The sequence below is a fragment of the Vidua chalybeata genome, chromosome 4, assembly GCF_026979565.1.
Source record: "Vidua chalybeata isolate OUT-0048 chromosome 4, bVidCha1 merged haplotype, whole genome shotgun sequence".
Taxonomy (NCBI): domain Eukaryota; kingdom Metazoa; phylum Chordata; class Aves; order Passeriformes; family Viduidae; genus Vidua; species Vidua chalybeata.
Window position 1 is genome coordinate 7,424,710 of NC_071533.1, and position 17,932 is coordinate 7,442,641.

General features: G+C 40.7%; 1 protein-coding gene across 3 annotated transcripts in view; it reads right to left on the reverse strand.

Annotated features, from left to right (window-relative positions):
• Nucleotides 1-17,932, reverse strand: part of NR3C2 (nuclear receptor subfamily 3 group C member 2) — a 190,444-nt gene that overhangs the window by 31,098 nt on the left and 141,414 nt on the right. For all 3 annotated transcript variants that reach the window (XM_053940777.1, XM_053940776.1, XM_053940778.1), the window contains one exon: nucleotides 384-722. In XM_053940777.1, coding sequence (XP_053796752.1) covers nucleotides 384-722 — 339 coding nt within the window. The remainder of the gene's footprint in view (nucleotides 1-383; nucleotides 723-17,932) is intronic.

A 17,932-nucleotide genomic window follows, 5' to 3' on the forward strand; every position in this document is an offset into this window, starting at 1 on the left:
TGAACTACAAGGGCTGGTCAAACCATCACCAAACACATTGCTTACTACTTTTCCAATATTCACAAACAAGAGCAACACTCCCAGTTCAGGAAAAATAAAACCGTAATTTTTAATTCCAATGACAAAACATGTTTTCTTCTTAAGAGGCTATTACTGAAAAGGAAAGCTTTTTAAGTATCAATCACAGACATTTGAAACAAAATTTACATAAAATAAGGAAAAAAACCCAAGTATCTTCTCTCAGAGGTTCATCTCACACCCCCACCAGTTGCCAGTTTTCTCAACACAGTCCATGGATTAAAGATGCAATTTGCCAAGCAAATATTTCTCTGAACTAAAAGAAACAGTGAAGTGACATCTCAGCAGATGACTCATGGTCCTACCTGGAAGTATCTTTGCCCACTTCACCACCTGAATCATCTGCTTGCCGGCCAGGCGGTTTAAGGTGGAAAGCAGGTACTCCGCTGTGTCCGGCTTCGAGCTGTCGTATCCTGCGTACACGATCTCCGGCTCGATGCTTTCAAGGATCTTAACAGGAGAGGGAGTAAGTGCTGGTGAGATAGCAGACATGTGGGGGACAAGTGCAGTGTTGACAGAGGGCTCGGTCACGGGCGCGATGTACGTCGTCCCTTCCTCGGGGCTCTGCGGGGGCGGCTGCTGCCGCTGCTGGGGCTGCTCCTCGTGCATCCCTTTCAATTTCCCCAACTTTTTGGACTTCCGGGCTGTGAAGATGAGCAATGTGAGAACTAAGTCAGCACAGAAAGCCAGCAAACTCTGGGCTTTACACAGGAAATGAAAGCCAAAGTATAATCTCAAAGCTCTTAAGTGAAACAGGCACAGGACCTTAAGAAATACCTCACTGCCTGCAGCATCGTCACACTGGAAAAAAGACCAAAAGACACCTCTAAGCTCATTTTCACTGCTTTACTGGATGTTTTTATACATGACAGAATGTCCAGTATCTGCCTCCATACAGACATGCATAAAACATCCTAGTTACTGTGGTCAGTGCCAACTAAACATTTCAGAACTGTAATCACGTATCACCTACAAGACTGCAATTCATGGTCTCCATTGCATTGGTCATCAAAAGAAATTTGCACAATATTAGCAGACCCAGAGCCCTCCTAAGCTTTTGCCTCAACTTGAAATGTAGTCAATCCATTTTGAACAGCTCAAGTTAGTCAAGTCCCCTTCCTTTTACTGCTTTGATATGTCCATAACAGCTTTACCCATTTCTCTTGAATATTTAAAGCTTAAATATTTATCCACTTAAAGAAGAAAAACTGAACTTCATGTAACACCTTTTTCACTGCTATCAACTTTTCTCTGATGATTTGCCTTCCCTTTTCATTTCCTTTTTTTTTGTCTTTAATTCTACCCACCCTACTTTCCTTTACTAAGTACTCTTAGAAGCCAGCAATGCTACGGTCTTTGAATCCTTGAAGAGGAGCCAGCCATTCCCTGTGGGCTGCATTCCCAACTTTGCCATAGCATGAGAAAAGAACTGGAATTAAAAATCAAGACAATTCTGTTAAAAAACCACACACAAAGAACCAAACCTAATACCCATCATGACCCTTTTTGCAATAGGGAAACGTAACAACAACAAATAATCTTTAAAATCAATAAATAATGAACTACAGTTAAGTGTTTGCAGATCTTCAGAGTAACTTCTTTCAAATGACATCTTTCTTATCTGTCTGGACACAGCTAAAATCCTTGTCTGGGCTTTTATCTTCCTCTCTCTTGATTCTTACAACATTCCTTTTACTGGCATCAGTAAATACAAGCCTATCTCACTCCCACTTGGAATAGTATTGCAAATAGCCCCTTCCTAGTCCATATCCTTCCCCAAGTTTACCTCCTCAAGTTTCTTCCCATCATCAATTCCCCTCCCCTATCTTTCCTTAAATATAACCCCTTTTCTTCAGTTCCAGGATCCTTTCTGGACAACTTCCACTTCTCCAAAATGTTCACTTCCACTCCAGCTCAGCATGCCATGCCACTTCCTCCTGGGATGCTTTCAAAGCTTGCTCTGTGAGCTTCTTCCCGCTCCTCTTATTTACGGCGCAGGAAACTCCCCAGTGAGACCCACAGAACCACCTCATTACTCTTCTACAAACCAGTATTTTAAGAAATTCCCCTCAACAGCAGAGCTGCTGCTGCCCTAAGGCCACTTCTGGTGACAGCAGCCATTAATGTTTCACTGTTTCCTTGACACTGGGGCTGCCTGCCCAGAGCCAGTGGCTGGGAATGAGCAAGGCAGGATACAGATGCCCAGGGTCCAGGACAACGCACACCCAAGTCCAACAATAGCCTGTTGTTTTCAACACTTCCTTGCCGGGGCAGTACCTTGAACTCAGAGGAGATGGTTCATCCCAAGATTCAAAAGAAAAAATTATTTATTAGGGTAAACATGAGGCACTGCTACAGAAAACAATGATGTCATTACTCATACCCAAGATCTTGAAGGTGCCCAATGAGATGCTCCTTGACTATGGCGTTCAAAAGGCAAAAATAAAATTCACTGCTACTGCAGCACATCCTGCACGGAGCAGGGAGTCCAAAATCCCAACATCAGTTTGTAATCATTTCCATCACACCATGAAGGATCTTCCTGGCTGATCCCAGTGCAAACAACCCTCAGATAGCCTACAGAGAACTTCAGAGATCTTTGTTTAACTTTTATCACTTTCTCTTCTGAGAGCTGGAGGAAATTAGGTGAAGGAAATTAATTTCATTGATTCACTTCAGGATGTATGTCTGCTTTTGAGAATTCCTTATTTCCTCCATGCCTGCAGACATACAGACCAAGTGAGGCAAGTTGAATTTTTTAATAAAAGGACTGAATATGCAAATAAAAATGTACTGCTCCTAATAAAATTTAAAGTTCTTTTGTTCAGCTAACCACATCTACTTAAAAACCTCTTAATTACCAAAAGCATTAGCACAGGCTACATAGGAATAGCTGTCCATTTGGAGTTATAAGGAAGAGGTGAGACAAGTATCTGCCAGCAAAGGTTTCACTGCAATCTGTCTCAAGACACAAGAATTGTGAGAAGATCCTTCTAAAAGTCTGTTTAAATCCTATTTCTTACTTTCCTATTACAAAATTCTTAAAAAAGCTCATTCAAACAACGAAGCACAAGCGAAGGATTTTTCTATCCTCTGGTGCATCAAGCTACATGGATGCAACATCCATTCTTCAAGATATCATTTTCAACTCTAGTACCCAAAAATCCATTTTACAAAGCAGCAGCTGATCATTTTATTAAACAAGCATTTTCCTCACTCTGCAAAATAAAACAGAGGGAGTTATAGGCAAAGCAGACAACCCTGGAAAGTTCAGTCCTGAAAAGGAAATGAAAATACAGTTGTTCCCCATGTGGTGCAGTTGCACCTACATAAGGATGTCCTGGTGAAATCACTGTGAGCACTAAATGTAGTTTGCATTTATCTTAGAAAGGCAAAGCTGGAAATACAGTTTTTTCAACAAAATAAATCCCAAAAGCAAAGCAACGATGAGCAAGCTCTGCTGAATGTCTGATAATGAGTTACCAGAGCCACCGGGCACTGAAAACAGAGTTTAAAAATAAGTCTAAAGAGATAGAGATTAGTGTTTGCTGCTATTATTCATTAAGTTTTTCAGGCACTATTTTTTTTCTGTTATCAAAACAGGACTAAAAATAAAGAACTCTACACATTTTACATGTTTACAGAGGCAAAAAAATGCATTTGCACCAAACTATACCAGAATAAAAAAAAAGTGCTGGTTTACCAACTCCATCAAGTATCTTGAAGCACAGATAACTGATCACATACTTAAGATATGTTTGTATGTTCTATTCTCCAAGAGTTTTTTATTAAAAGAAAAAAAAAAATTCTTCCACGTATAAAACTGGCATAAAAATGTGTTTTAGTTTCATTTTCTTCCATTATAATGCCTTTAAAATGAAGCTGAGAAAAACATTACTGCTTGACAGTCATGTTTACAGTGAAGAAAACTGTATTTTTCATTTGGCTCCATGCCAGCACTGTAGCTCAACTGGTTTGGTAACTCCCACAGAAACCAACAAGTAAAGATTAAATACAAACTGAGCAGTACATACTCCGAGGCGCTCTTTAAAAGCTGTTTTTCACATCTGCTCTCTCACTCCAATACCAACTACAAAACTGACTAAGCCACCTCTGAAATGGAGAGTAAAAGCCATGCTCATCAGGATTACGCCCTGAAAACGCTCAAGAAATCCCTGGCTCTCCACACTGACCAGGGGATGGAGCAAGCATGGGGCATTTCAAGTGACAAAGCTGAAGTCTGAAGCCTGTCTGGGGTTAGGACAAGAGTTTCATCCAAATGGCTGTTTAGCAGTGACTGCAGGACTTCTCGCCCTCCTGTTCAGTGTTATGCAGCTAAAATATCTCCTATTTTTCTATCACCTGAGACAGAGTAATAGGTGAAGAAAAACAAACAATAGAGAAAGACACGGCAAATATACCCAAGGTTAAAATCTCAAGTATCTGTCATGACTTTTGCTGAGTATTTTAGGTGGTCCTTATGCTCCAATTAAAAGAAATAAGGTGTAACATTTGGAAGGTCACAAACCTGGACTTTAAAAAGGCTCTTCCAACAGGCATTCTCTGTAGCTCTAACAATAAATAATGGAACAAATAAGATGCAAGTCAGTTGGACAGCTGGTTCCTTAGTATTGAACCCTCACATGGAAGTCTCCTGTTCCAAAGCTGAAACAGGGATCCTGCCATCTCAGGATGGAAGTTTTTGTGCCATCTGTGAAATGCTGAATAGGTTTCTATTCATCTGCAACAAGGAATACTCTACTCTACAGGCTACTTTAGGTCCAATAACAGGACATTTATCTGGATGTGGCCCTATTGTAAAGTGGCTTTGGAATACAAATTAACACGACCATCAGCTACATTATGGCATTCCTTATTTTTAAGAGTAAAGCTTGAGGGTTTAGGGTAGCCACAAGATGGGTAAACTACCATACTCTCTTTTTAGAACTATCATAGTAAACTTATACATGCTATACAAGTTGGGTCTAGAGGGAGATAATATATGTAGGTTATATACATTATATACTCCCTTTGTGCCTAGGGAATATACACAAATTAAGTTATGGACTCCACACACCCAATCAGTATTTTTCATAGACTCAAAATTAATAATTTTATCGCATTACTGTTAAAAAAGAGGGATCCAGAAACATCGAATAACAAAATGTTTTTAATAGTAGATAAGCCCCCATAAATATTATTATTTAATTCAGCAGATTTCTAAGAGAGTAGTGTATCTTGTTTGTAGAACTGTACTAGTGTTCAAATTTAGAAGATGAACAATGTAAAATGCTCTGCAGATTCACGCTCACTTCCAGTACTCTGAAAGTAAAAAAAGTATACGAAGTCTGAAGTTTAGAAAATAAGCTGTAGTTCTTTGTAGAGTGAATCACAAGACTTGTGATGACAATCCCCTGAAATCTAAATTTATATTTTTCTTAAAGATTATATTCAGAGCTTGCCTTGATATCCATCAGAAAAATAATTTACTGTTTGTATTCCTAAAGTAACAATTTCGATTACTAAGATCTTTATTTAATCCCATCTGTAAAGCTCTGCCAGAGCCAGGACCAAGGTGATCCTGACCCAACAGATCTTTATTATATTCTATGCATATTTGAATCCATGGGGGATATCAAAAGCACATTATAAGAACATATGCTACCTCTAGTGTAAAGCAGAGAGCTTTAGTGGAGGGAGTGGGGAAACCAGAATGGACATAGCAGAGCACACGAGAAGTGGTGGAGGTTTAAAAAAGATGTAAAGGAGAAGAGAAAGCAGCAAATGGAGTAAATACACTAAACATACAAGACAAGGCAGGGGAGGTGCAAATCACTATAAGCACTTCCAACGAGGTATAATTTGGGATTATTTCTAAGTGTGTGCTGTACCACTAGTGGTCTAGGCAGCCTGAGGGTAGACAATATGCTGCAAAACAAACTCACTGTGGCCACCTGTAACTCTGAACCCGAGCCAGTGAACAGCTGCATTTCAAACACTCGGGTTCCTCCACTGAGGTCCAGTGCCTGAGCTCCACACCTGAGCTACAACCACCACCTCCTTCCCAGCCTCCACAGCTGCCAGCTTTCTCCCTTCCACCCCATGCCAAATGCTTAAGGATTTCCCTGCACACCCTGCCACTACCACCTCCCTCTGCTCTCCAAATTCAACCTCCAGGACCTTGGTGCACCACAGTTACCAAAAGTGCCAATTCTCCCCTCAAGGCAGCTCTGACTCAAGGTAGATTCTTCTCTAAGGCCTCACTCAGTGCCTCCAACTTTGTACAGATAAATGCTCCATCAAAATGCCACTTTTCTCTCCTCTGAATCTTTTCATCATGTTTGACTGGTGACTTTGCCTCACTTACTTCAATGAGCTGACATCTGTTCTCATTAGCTATTTTACTGCTACCACAAATAGTGTTTTCCCTTCCCCCAAATCTGTTGTATCTTGACATGAAAATGTTGAGCTATCTTGGTACAGACGTTTTTTCACTTAGTTGTCTAGCACAATGGGAATGAGATTTTGCTGAGAAATTTCTAGACAATAATACAGACTTCATACATACACACACACATATGCCTGGGAATGCACGGAATAAAGCGAAAAGCACTAATGCAAGCAACATCTTACAGCATTATCCCATTTTCCCTACAAAGTGCACTCAGGCACACTTCTTTACTTCCAGAAACACAGAAGGAACAACCAAGATAGAACCCTAAAGCTTCCATAAAACCCATTACCCACTTTGGGAAGCAAACCACTGATTTTCAGGTAGCTCCAGAAGACGAAGAACCTCTAAATGTAACCCCAAGTGTTAGAATCATAGAATATCCTGAGCTGGAAGGAGTCCACAAGGATCCACGAGTCCAACTCCTGTTGTGCCATGTGTGAGAGGAAGGATCAGGTACAGATCTGGGAGGCACATGGGCAAGCAGATGAGTCACTGCTTTAACTGGAGAGACCAAGGGGAGGAAGCAAATGAAAAGCAACTACTGAAGCAGGGACAACTTGTACAGGGACTTAAAAGGAGAGCACAAAATTACTTTATCATGTAAGACATACTGCCAAAAGGACTCGACTCTTGCAAAGCAGAGGCCTTTCAAGGGTGATTTCTGCAGTGGCATTTGGGATATGCTGAAGAGACCCAGTAGTCTGCCTAAATATGCAAAGAAAGGAATACTGTAGCTGGTAAGGAAGAAAACAAAGGTCCTGGCTTCACGTGGCAAAAAAATTTAAAAATCTGTTTCTGACAGCTGTGACCCAGAGGAGAAAGTGATAGAAAATGCTATCACTTGCTGTTGAGCCTGAGGAATCGGTAGTCTAATTAACAAAATGAAGAAAATTTCCTGATTTCTTATCCTCCACAGGCAGAAGGAAGTTTTTACTGGACAATTAGCTCCAATCCAATGATTGAATTCAGTGGAATGAAATGCAAGGCATAATTGAAACAATGACATAGTTTGGCATACTGTTTATTAATCAATAAATAACCCTTTAATCTGACAACTTAAAAGATTGGACAAATTAAATACATGGAATAAATGTCCATGAAATCTGATCTATGGAAATGTCACAGTTTATTTGCCTTTGGTCAGACCCTGCAAAGAGCCAGGACCATCCATAAGTGCAATCCTTATTCTTGGTTTACATCTGGATACCAATAAGGGAGGTACAACACAGATGGAAAAAAGAGCTTCTGATGCACATTTTAATAGCAATTGTGTACTATTTTCATTATGTTCACCTAGACGTATTTTGGTTCATTATTCTAGTTGGATTTAAACTCCTAATAAAACAGACTGCAACTAGGTAAATATTACTTTGGTTACTTTCAGAACAAAACTCAGAAGTGTTTGCATTTTGCTTTGTTTGGAACAGATTCTAATAAATGGTGCAGTACAATGCTGCTGGAGCACAGGCCTGTAAAGCACAGAAACAATATATCTGAAGCAGCTTATCCTATCGCCTTGAGCAGGATCAACTGTACTTTGCTCAACTCAGTATGTTATTAATCTCCAATAAAGAGAATTCCACAACATCCCACCACTACCTAACCATTCAGTGTTCTCCCAACATCTTCAATGTTGCATCATTTTCGTCTGCAGTGAGGCTGATTTCTCTCCATCATTCCCCCAGTGGCCATAAAGAACAACTTATCATTCCTGTCCTCTTTTACACCACTTTTTGAATTGAAAGACTGGTATCATGACCTTCTTAAAGCCTCTCCCTTCTACACTAACATGAAATGAGTTTCTTTGACTCTTTGTTTCTTTTTTCTTTTCTAAGCATCTTATTATCCTTGTTCTTCCCTGGACAGTCTCTAATCTGTACACACCTTTCTTCAGACACATGATATGAATTTCAGGAAGATTCAGTTTAGATCTTAAAGGAAGCTTTCTAAATTTAAAGACCTGATGTGAAAAAACGGAACAGGTTAACAAGAGACCTGTAGATACGTTCACATTGGACAAGTCCAAGAAGAGATGAGAGACATGTCCTTCACAAAGGTACCACAGGTACTGCAATCCCACCAATCAGCACAGATGTGACAATTTTGCAAGGCTGCCCCATCCCCACCACCCCACCCAGAAGTGCTGAGACCAGACACAACCATCAGGCCCACACTTGCCAGCTCTGACAAGAAGCAGAGTGATTCCTTGGCATCACATAAGACTTTGCCTATTTTTGCAACAATTTCACCTCGCTGACTCTAAATTTAACTCACAATCATCACACAACTGCGCTCCTTTCTTCCCTGCCATCCCTCAGCAGCTGCTCTCAGTTATCCCACTTCTCCATGCCTCAACTTGCACTTCTCAACATCCCAGTCTGTACCAAAAATGCCACCATGTTTATTTCCAACACTGGAACTGAAGATGCTTTTGAGTTCTGATCCAAATTTGTAGATTTACATATTTACTCCTTACTTTGTTATATATGTAATCATTACAATTACTACTGGATCCTCAACAGGACTCTACTCCAGACATCCTCCCAGTATAACAAGACACCACTCTGGAAGAACACTATTCTGAGTGATTACATGCCCACTTAATGAGAAATCTTATACTATTTTAATGAAAAATCCATGTTTTCCTCTGATTACACTTACGGCTCGAGATACTGAGCAGTGAAATGCAAACACTTGCAGGGAGGTGGCACCTCACACCAACGTTGGCACACAGCAGTTGTCTCAAAAATCTTCAGGTGAAAGTCCAGATCAAATCTTGTGTATTTTGAGGCCTGACCCAGGGGTGAAGCTCAGGTTACCCACCTGTTTGTCATGTGGGACAGTGAAGAGCACAGCAATTAAAAAGGAAAGGCACTGGGGAGTGTTTGGGTAAGAGACAGAGGAATTAATCCCTTTTTAAGTTGAGTTTCAGGCTAAGCATTCATGAAGAGACAGCGGACAAAAGTGACAAAAGAAAGACAAGATCCAAAGTGCATTTTACAGGAATATTTAGGTTGTCAGGGAAAATGTCTAACACATTTGCTTGTTTCTCAGCAATCCTCAAAGTGATAATTAAATGAAAAATAACAGTTTCATAGGGGTACTCCTCCCTGTGTGGGAACAACTTTCACCAAATGCCAATTAGTGGTTTCCTGTTAAAATCAAATCAAGCTGGTTTTGATAAAGTTTTTTAATGAGAAATGGCTAAAGTATGAAAATTTCTCCCCACACATATTTCATATTAAATCCCAAAATCACATAACACAATCTCACATCTAACACTTTTGGTATATAAAGCTCTCTCTTGTACTTCTTCATTAATTTCAGAAGAAATTATTTACTAAATATTTAAATCCTCCAATAAACAAAGCCTTAAAAAAAGGCTTACAAAAGTAAATTATAATGTTGATGAAAGCCAATCTTAATCAGTCCTTTTCAGATGCTCCCAAAACTCATTTTTACTGATTATTTATTCATTCTTCAAGCGTATGGCAAATTCAATAATTCTTGAGCTAAGAGTTGTCTACTAAATGCATCAGTGGTTTTGATTATTCTCTTTGACATCAAATAAAGACAAGCAGTAAAATGTCAACAACAAATGCAAAGATGAGATCACCTACAACTCCAAGACACCTGTTGGAATGAAACACCAGCAGCTTGAACTGCAAGCATTGGTAATAATTTGATTAAGAAGAAAGTTAAGGAAACTTTGGAGAACAGATTTTGACTGCACCAGACTGAATACTCTTGGCTGTGGTCGCTGGTTTCTGCCTTATGCCAAGTGACAACGTTCCTCCCAAGACACCCATTCCCATCCAGCCTTCTGCAACTCCTCATCCAAGTCTTCTCTCTTGCTTTTATTTGGGTTGATACCCAGTGTTCCATGTCTGTTACATGATTTATGTGCCCTCCATCCTGATCACAACATGATAAAACCCTGACACTAACCACGTATAAAACTTCATATTTACATCGAAGACAAAGGTTCTCAACAAGCGTTTCAGAGTCCTTCAAAATCAAACTGTGCCACAGCACCTCTCGTTCCATATCTTGAGTGCTCAGACTTCCATTTCATGCTAAAGAGTGTTTCATTTTTGTTCTTGCTAGAACTAAGCTTTGTAAGTGCTGCCCTTCCCTCTGTGGTCTTTCTGGGTATGTCATTACCACACTTGATTTTTTTTTCCCCCCAAGCAACAAAAATTGTGAGATCCTTTGTCTCCTCCTCTGTATGACTTCCATATCCCCAGTTTTTATCAGCTTTCTGTCAAATGACCTTACTCTTAATACATTGAATGCTGCTGATCTGACTCTCATCTTCTAGAAATTATCTACCCCACTTCCCAGAACAGCAAAGCTACCTGTGAAATATGACCAGGCTGTTTATCTTCTGCAGTCATCTTGGCCATATTTTTCACCATCTAGTTCATGATTAGTCATTAAAAAGAAAAAAAGAGTATAACCCTGTTAATCTCCTGCTTCAATAAATCACCCTGAACATTAGTGAAAACACTCTATAGGTAATATCAACCATATTCTGGGGTAATGGCAAATCTCTACCATTACCCATTTGTATGATCTGGGAAAGCTGACAGCAAAGAACCACAAAAGCACACAAATCACCAGCCCCAGTGAGAAGGAATATGTGTACTGGGTGGTTTAGAAACACTCCATCCAGTGCCTTCACCTTGCCTCCCTCTTGGTTAAACACCAGTTTCTCATTGCTGTGTATTTCTAAGGCTTAAATGTGCTCAACGTTCCCTTCATGACCTGCTGGGAAATGTTCTTTCTACTGCCATTGGACTTTTTGAGCCAGGTATGCCCGCCACACCTCACACTTATTTTAGCAAAACACAGATACTAAAAATGGAAAGCCATGCACTTGGGAATTGGTGGGGAGAAAAAAAGAGAAGAAGAAATAAGATTAATAACAAAAACCACAATTCAGCATTGTGAGCCCACCCTGCTTTGGCCAAGGTTGTTGCAAGCATGGCAAGTTAAATCTTCATGCCCTCTTATTCAGGTGGAAATTCTCTGAAGCAACAGTTTGGTGAAAAGGACAAGTTCCTCCTGCTCTTACAGCTTCTCTCATGATGGGGAAGTGAGTAATGGAAACACATCATCACAAACCACAGGGGAAGGTTTCTAAAGGGTTCTGGTGACAACCAGCAGCTCTGGAAAAAGAGGAACAGGAGACACAGGCAGGTTTTCACAGCAAAGACTACGCTTTTACTATGAAGAAGAGTAAAAAGGATATGGACTTACAGCACTGTGGAAGGAAGCTGTAATAATAATATCATTGTGGAAGTGATAATTTGGTGATTCAGGAAAAAACAAAACATCACCAAGAGCCACATGTAACAACTTTGAGAAATGCTGAAAATCTTCCTCTCAGAAAACTGTGATCACCCATCCTGTGCTTTGAACCAAAGCAAGGCAGCATGTACAGAATATGAAGCTCTGGGCAGGCTCTGAGCCTGCACAGCCAAAATCAGACAGCACCCCCAGAGCCTGCGTGCACAGCACCACTGTGGGGCACGAGGCAGGCTGGGACACACACTCCCAGCAGGAGCCCAGCAGGGATGCAGCTCCTTTGCAAGGCTGGCAGCCCAGGGTGCTGTGCCTTGGATGGTACAGTGGAGAGTCCAGAAGATAGAATGGGAAGTCTGGATCCAGCAGCCGCACACCAAAAGCCTGAAAGGCTGTTCCTGGAGGAACGACAAATGTTGCTGGCAGCTGGGCACTTGCAGAAGGGAGACCTGGAACCAGGAAAATGTTAAAAACCAAAGCATGAACCAGATTAGGACTTTGATCAGGTTCTGCTCGATGTGAGGTGTGAGGTGGCTCTTGCACCACCGCAGTGCATCTTCTCCAGCAGCCTTCGCACACAGAATAAAATCATGAGCAAAATGCCAAGTACAAGGACACACTTTCAATATTGCTTTTAATTAATGCCAAAGAGATTACTCTGACATTACCAGTCCTCCTCAAAATTCTGCATTTTTAACTGTCATTCACAAATAATTTCTTAATAGTTGTCACATGTGACTGTTCTCATAGTTATCTACAATATTCAAGAATCACAGAATCATTTAGGTTGGAAAAGACCTTTAAAATCATTGAGTCCAACCATTAACCCAACCCTGCCAAGTCCACCACTAAACCATATCTCTAAGCACCAGATCTACATGATTTCTGAAGGAAAACATCCTTCCCCGGGCAGCCTCTTCCAGTGCTTGACAGCCCTTTCAGTGGAGAAACTTTTCCTAACATCCAATCTAAACATTCCATTCATGAGGATTATTCAAGTTGGAAAGTTAAAAGGGTCACACCAAGAGCAGGGCAAGAGCAGTACACATGGAGTAAGATGGACACAAAAGCAGGAAAAGTTAACTGCTGAACAAATTGGCTCCTACAACATCTTCAATGGCAGGTTTATAAACAATAGGCAAATTATCTATTACTTATTATTATCTATTACTTATTTATTACTTTCTTAAATATTATTTATTTGTTTGTTATTTATTACTTAAATAGTATTGTTTATTACTTAAAGGTCTTTTCCATCATGCTGGTATTTTTAAAGGTCTTTTGAAAGAACTGATAATAACCCAGCTGAATGTTCAAGCTAAAAAATTATTGACTGGATTCCCTCAGAAGAAAATGCTACATAATAAATGCAAATAAAAATGCATTAAAGTTAATGGCATTTCAAAACACTTTGCAGTTAAAGTTTAAATGAAAAATAAAATTTAACCATATGTATACCTTAAATTGCTTGTGCCTTACACAAAGGGGTTTATTTTCCTTTAAAATTTATGAAATCATGGTTGGTAGAAAATTCTAAAGAAAAACAAGAGGATATACTTTTGCTGTATTTATGTTTTCCTCAGGTTTTCAGATTTTTTTCTCTTTCTTTTTTTCTCAAAAAGATAGGAACAATGACAATATAAACCACATAAGCTCCAGTAACTGAAAATAATAGTGCAATTTAAAACTCTACTACTACAAGCTCTTAAACAGAAAATAGAAAGCTGGGCAAAAAGGTGAAGTACTATATCTTATTGCTGGTTATCTTAATTAACCTATTTTTCAGATTATTGAAATATTTCAATGTATAAAATTAAGGGTATCTGCCAGTGAAGCCTACAAATCACACCCAGCATCTTGTGCACAAAGTGTCTTACATATGTAAATGTATGCGGATCCAAGACTGGGATTTCACAGGCAGCCTCTGCAGACAGAATGATGAACTGTGTCATTTGCAAGGTGAAATCTATTTTATGTCCCTTCCAGATCCAAAGGGTCCTTCAGCAAGCTGCTCCTCACTGCTGTGGGATACCAGTGCCGGGAAGTCTCGGCAGTGTTTCACAGGGGAGCTGAGGCAGGGAAGGATTCCAGCCCTGCAGGGTGCTGATCTTTCCAAACATTTTTGTCCCCTCTGCACGTATGGCACATCCCACGGCAGAAGAGGGACCTTCTCTGAACATGTAGAACAGGGAGGGATGTCTGGTCACGAGGTCACATCCGAGGTGCTCGGACCAACCTGCCCATGAAAGGGGAGTGGCGGTTGCCTCAAGTGACACCACACAGAACATTCCCATCCTCTAGGCTTCAGCACACGGGAGCGACACCAGGAGAATCTGTGCCATCGTGGTGGCAACGCAGGACACATCCCAGGGGCTGCTGCCAGGATGCTGCCTGCCTTACAGGATGCACACAGGTGGTGGCATAAGATCCCCATGCCAAGGTGTGGGACTGGGGGTCTCACTGTGACACACCCCAGTGCCACCACGGGGACGGACACAACTGAGGAACAGCAGCATGAGGCGGGAGCCAAAGGAAAACATCTCATGTGATAGCAAGAGCCTCACCAAATCCAACCACAGTGTATGCTGGGAGAAACTTCCCAAATCCATGAAGTCGTTCTGGTCCGTAATTAACTGAAAATTAATTACAGAATCTTGAAAAGAGCATAAACCAAAAATGGGCCAGCATACCTTCATAGTGCAGTTGCTCACTCTGAATCTCTTCCAACAATTAAGCCTAGCATATGTTACTGGAGTTAAAAAAAAAAAAAAAGATAACAAAAAAAAACAAACAAAATATGATTCCCAAAAAAGTTTTGGAGTCCTACTTGCCAAACGGGATATAGCTGTCTGCAGAGCACACACATACCTTCTAGAAATGAGAAGGATGATTTAATGTGATACTTGGCAACTTCAGCTTTGCAGAAATTATAGGTTGCAGACGCTTCTTATAAAATCAAAACAAAAATCAAGACAATAACATAATTAGGTAAATTATTTGCTGACTTGATGAATAATTTTCTAAAGATTATAAAAGGATGTAAAAGCGTAGAAAATGCTCCAATTTTTCAACAAACAAATCGAGGAGGTAAACAATAAAACTGCCAAATTATTTTGGCTGAACATTCACAAAAAAGGTGCATTTTGTATCACTGAATTACACATATTTTTAACAAGGTGCCTAATCATGGCATGCTGCCACCAGTCAAAATATTTTTTTTTTTTAATTTAGAAAAAAAAAAAATTACCATGCTGGAAAGTAGAAGTTATGCCATCAAAACAAAATGGAAAGACTGACAGAGTACAAAAGCACTCTATTTTACTATTTTAAAAATATTGAGAAAGAATATTACCGAAAGAGAGAAAAAAAACCAAAGAAAAAAGATCAGTAGATTAATCAGAGATTGTGCAAAAATGTGCAGCAGGAAACATGGAACACTATTTCTCATTTCCAGTTTTCCATTATAGAGATTAGTATCTTCAGTAAGAGCAGGAAGACAATCTCAAACTGTGAAATTACAAAATTTGCTTCATAACCCCCCCTATTTCTGTAAGTAGGAGGAGCTGCACTGGGGGCAGCCTGGGGTCCTTCACTCCCATCTGTACATGGGGAGGGTGGCAAAGGAGAGTCAAGTTCCTTTCCAGCCCATGGGAGACATGACCTTGTTCCCTAATGCAACATCTCTTCTAGATCAACTGGAGGTTTGGTGCTTTGGTTTTTTTCCTTTAAATGAGGGGATAAAACATCATAGTTATGTACAAGTGGATAATAAATGCCCATGGTTTCAGCAACTTGCAGACTTTCCAGCCCTGAGCTATGCTGATGACCATTTTGCATATCATCTTACTCTATTTCTCATGAACCAAGCACATCAGCACCTCTGATATACTCTGGGATTGTTTTTACATTTGCTTCTCTTTGGAGGGTGAGAGCTGAGCTTGGCCCTACTCCACCAAAAGCACAGCACAGTGCAGTGTGTCACAGCTACACAGAGTACTCTGCTGCAAAGAGAACTTTAAACTAAGCTGCATTTATAAATTCATTTTTCTCCAGCTCCTTACTGTTCATACTACCTAATAACATACTTGACCATTTTGCCTGTAAGTCCAAGCTAGAAACAGGTAAAAGTCCATTTTTACTGGAGTAATGTATATGCTTGGGAAAACCAAACTGACCACATGAAACTACAACCCACAATGCATCTTCATAACATGACCTTACTCATTCTCTTCAAGCGAAATATGAAAAAAATGTTTAGTACCAAACCTTGGCATTTTATATGAAAATCACAGTTTTCAAATATGAATTAATATATCTTTTTGTCATTTCCACCTCCATTTTTTGTGATGATCTCCAACGTATCAGAAACGCCCTGCAACACCACACAGAAGCTCCCAAAATTGAGATGCTGCGTTGCTCCTCCATAGATATCCAATGCAGAGCTTACCACTGGAGACAGATGGCCTAAGCAGAGAAAAATCCTTAAGCTCCCAGCATTTTCTGCCAGAGCTGGGCTGGCTCAAAGGCTGGAAGGTCCAGAAGCATGATTTGGGAGCCCCTGAGCATATCTAACCAGTAATGCTGCCCCTGGGCTGAGGGTGCTTTACCTCTCTTTGGCAGACCTCCCCTCTCCCTCCAGCTTGCCCTTTCCCTCTTTGACCAAGCAGAAGGCACTGCAGTGCATGGAAATCCAGAACTGCTCCTCTGCCATCTCGTTCATGGCAGTGATGAAAAGACCTCCTTTATCACATTTTGGTTCCTTTACGTAGCGTAAAGGGATTAAATCAGGAGTGAGAATGTCACCTGAAGTTTCTGTGATGAAAATCACTTAAACAGCTAAACTCCAAATCTCAACTACGTGCCTGCTGTAAACTGCAGAGGCAGACTTGGCCTTCCAGGTCAAAGAGTCACAGACATTAAAGTTGGGAAAAGATCTCTAAGAACATCGAGTCCAACTGCTAACCCAGCACTGCCAAGTCCACCACTAAGCCTTGTCCCCAAGTGTCGCATCCGCACGGTTTTTGAATGCTTCCAGGGATGGTAATTCCATCCTGGCCAGCCCACTTCAGTGTCTGACCAACTTTTCAATGAAGATATTTCTCCTAAAATCTGATCTAAACCTCACTTGGCACAACCTAATGCCATTTTCTTTCATCCTGTAGCTTGTTTCATGTAAGGAGAGACCAACTGATCACCATCTTGCTACACCCTCCTTTCCGGCAGTTGTAGAGAGTGATTAGTGAGCCTCCCTTTCTAAGGAGCTAAACAATCCCAGCTCCCTCAGCCACTCCTCATCAGAGCTGTGCTCCAGATCCTTCACCACCTTCACTGTCCTTGTCTGGACTCACTCCAGCACCTAAATGTCTTTCTTGTAGTGATGGACCCAAAGCTGCAATAAAAACAGGTCACAAATGATGATTTCCAGCAATCCACCAAGTTCCAATAAAAGAGAAGATTTTTCAGTGCATTCCTAATTTACAGCATTCCAGTCAGTATTTAAAAAAAAAAATTAAAAACAGAAAAAAAAAAAAAAAAAAGAAGCAACCCCCTTTAGCAAAGTTTCCCTCCTGTCTTGCTTTTCTGCAGAGGACATCATGTGAAAACATCCTTTGAAACCCACCTGGACATCATAGGGATGAACTCATGACATTGCAGATGAAGTGTCCCCTGCTGCCATTTCCTAAGGTTCTCAAGCCCTGGGTTTTGCTGGAACTCCACTGGCACTGCACAGGGCACATCCAGGAGGGATGCCCTACACCAGCTGCCAGCAGGATGCAGCAACATTCCCAGCACTGCAGAGAGCTGACTTCCCTGCTCCACAATGATTTTCAGCACTAGTTTTCTGGGATGAAGGAGCTGCTACCGTGGAGCTCCTGTTTCATCAAACAAAGGCATTTTGTTTCCCTTGCTAGGTTGAACAGTGCAGATCAAAACCAAAGGAAAGCTGTCACCTCCCCAGCATGCCACAATCTGGCCCTGTTTTCCCTTGGGAAAAGGAAATAAGAGGCCTAGGGTGCAGTGTAGTATCTCAAAATTAGGAAGGGGGTTGAAAGAGAGCCTAACTGGGCTACTCTCTTTGAAAAAGTAAGGTGC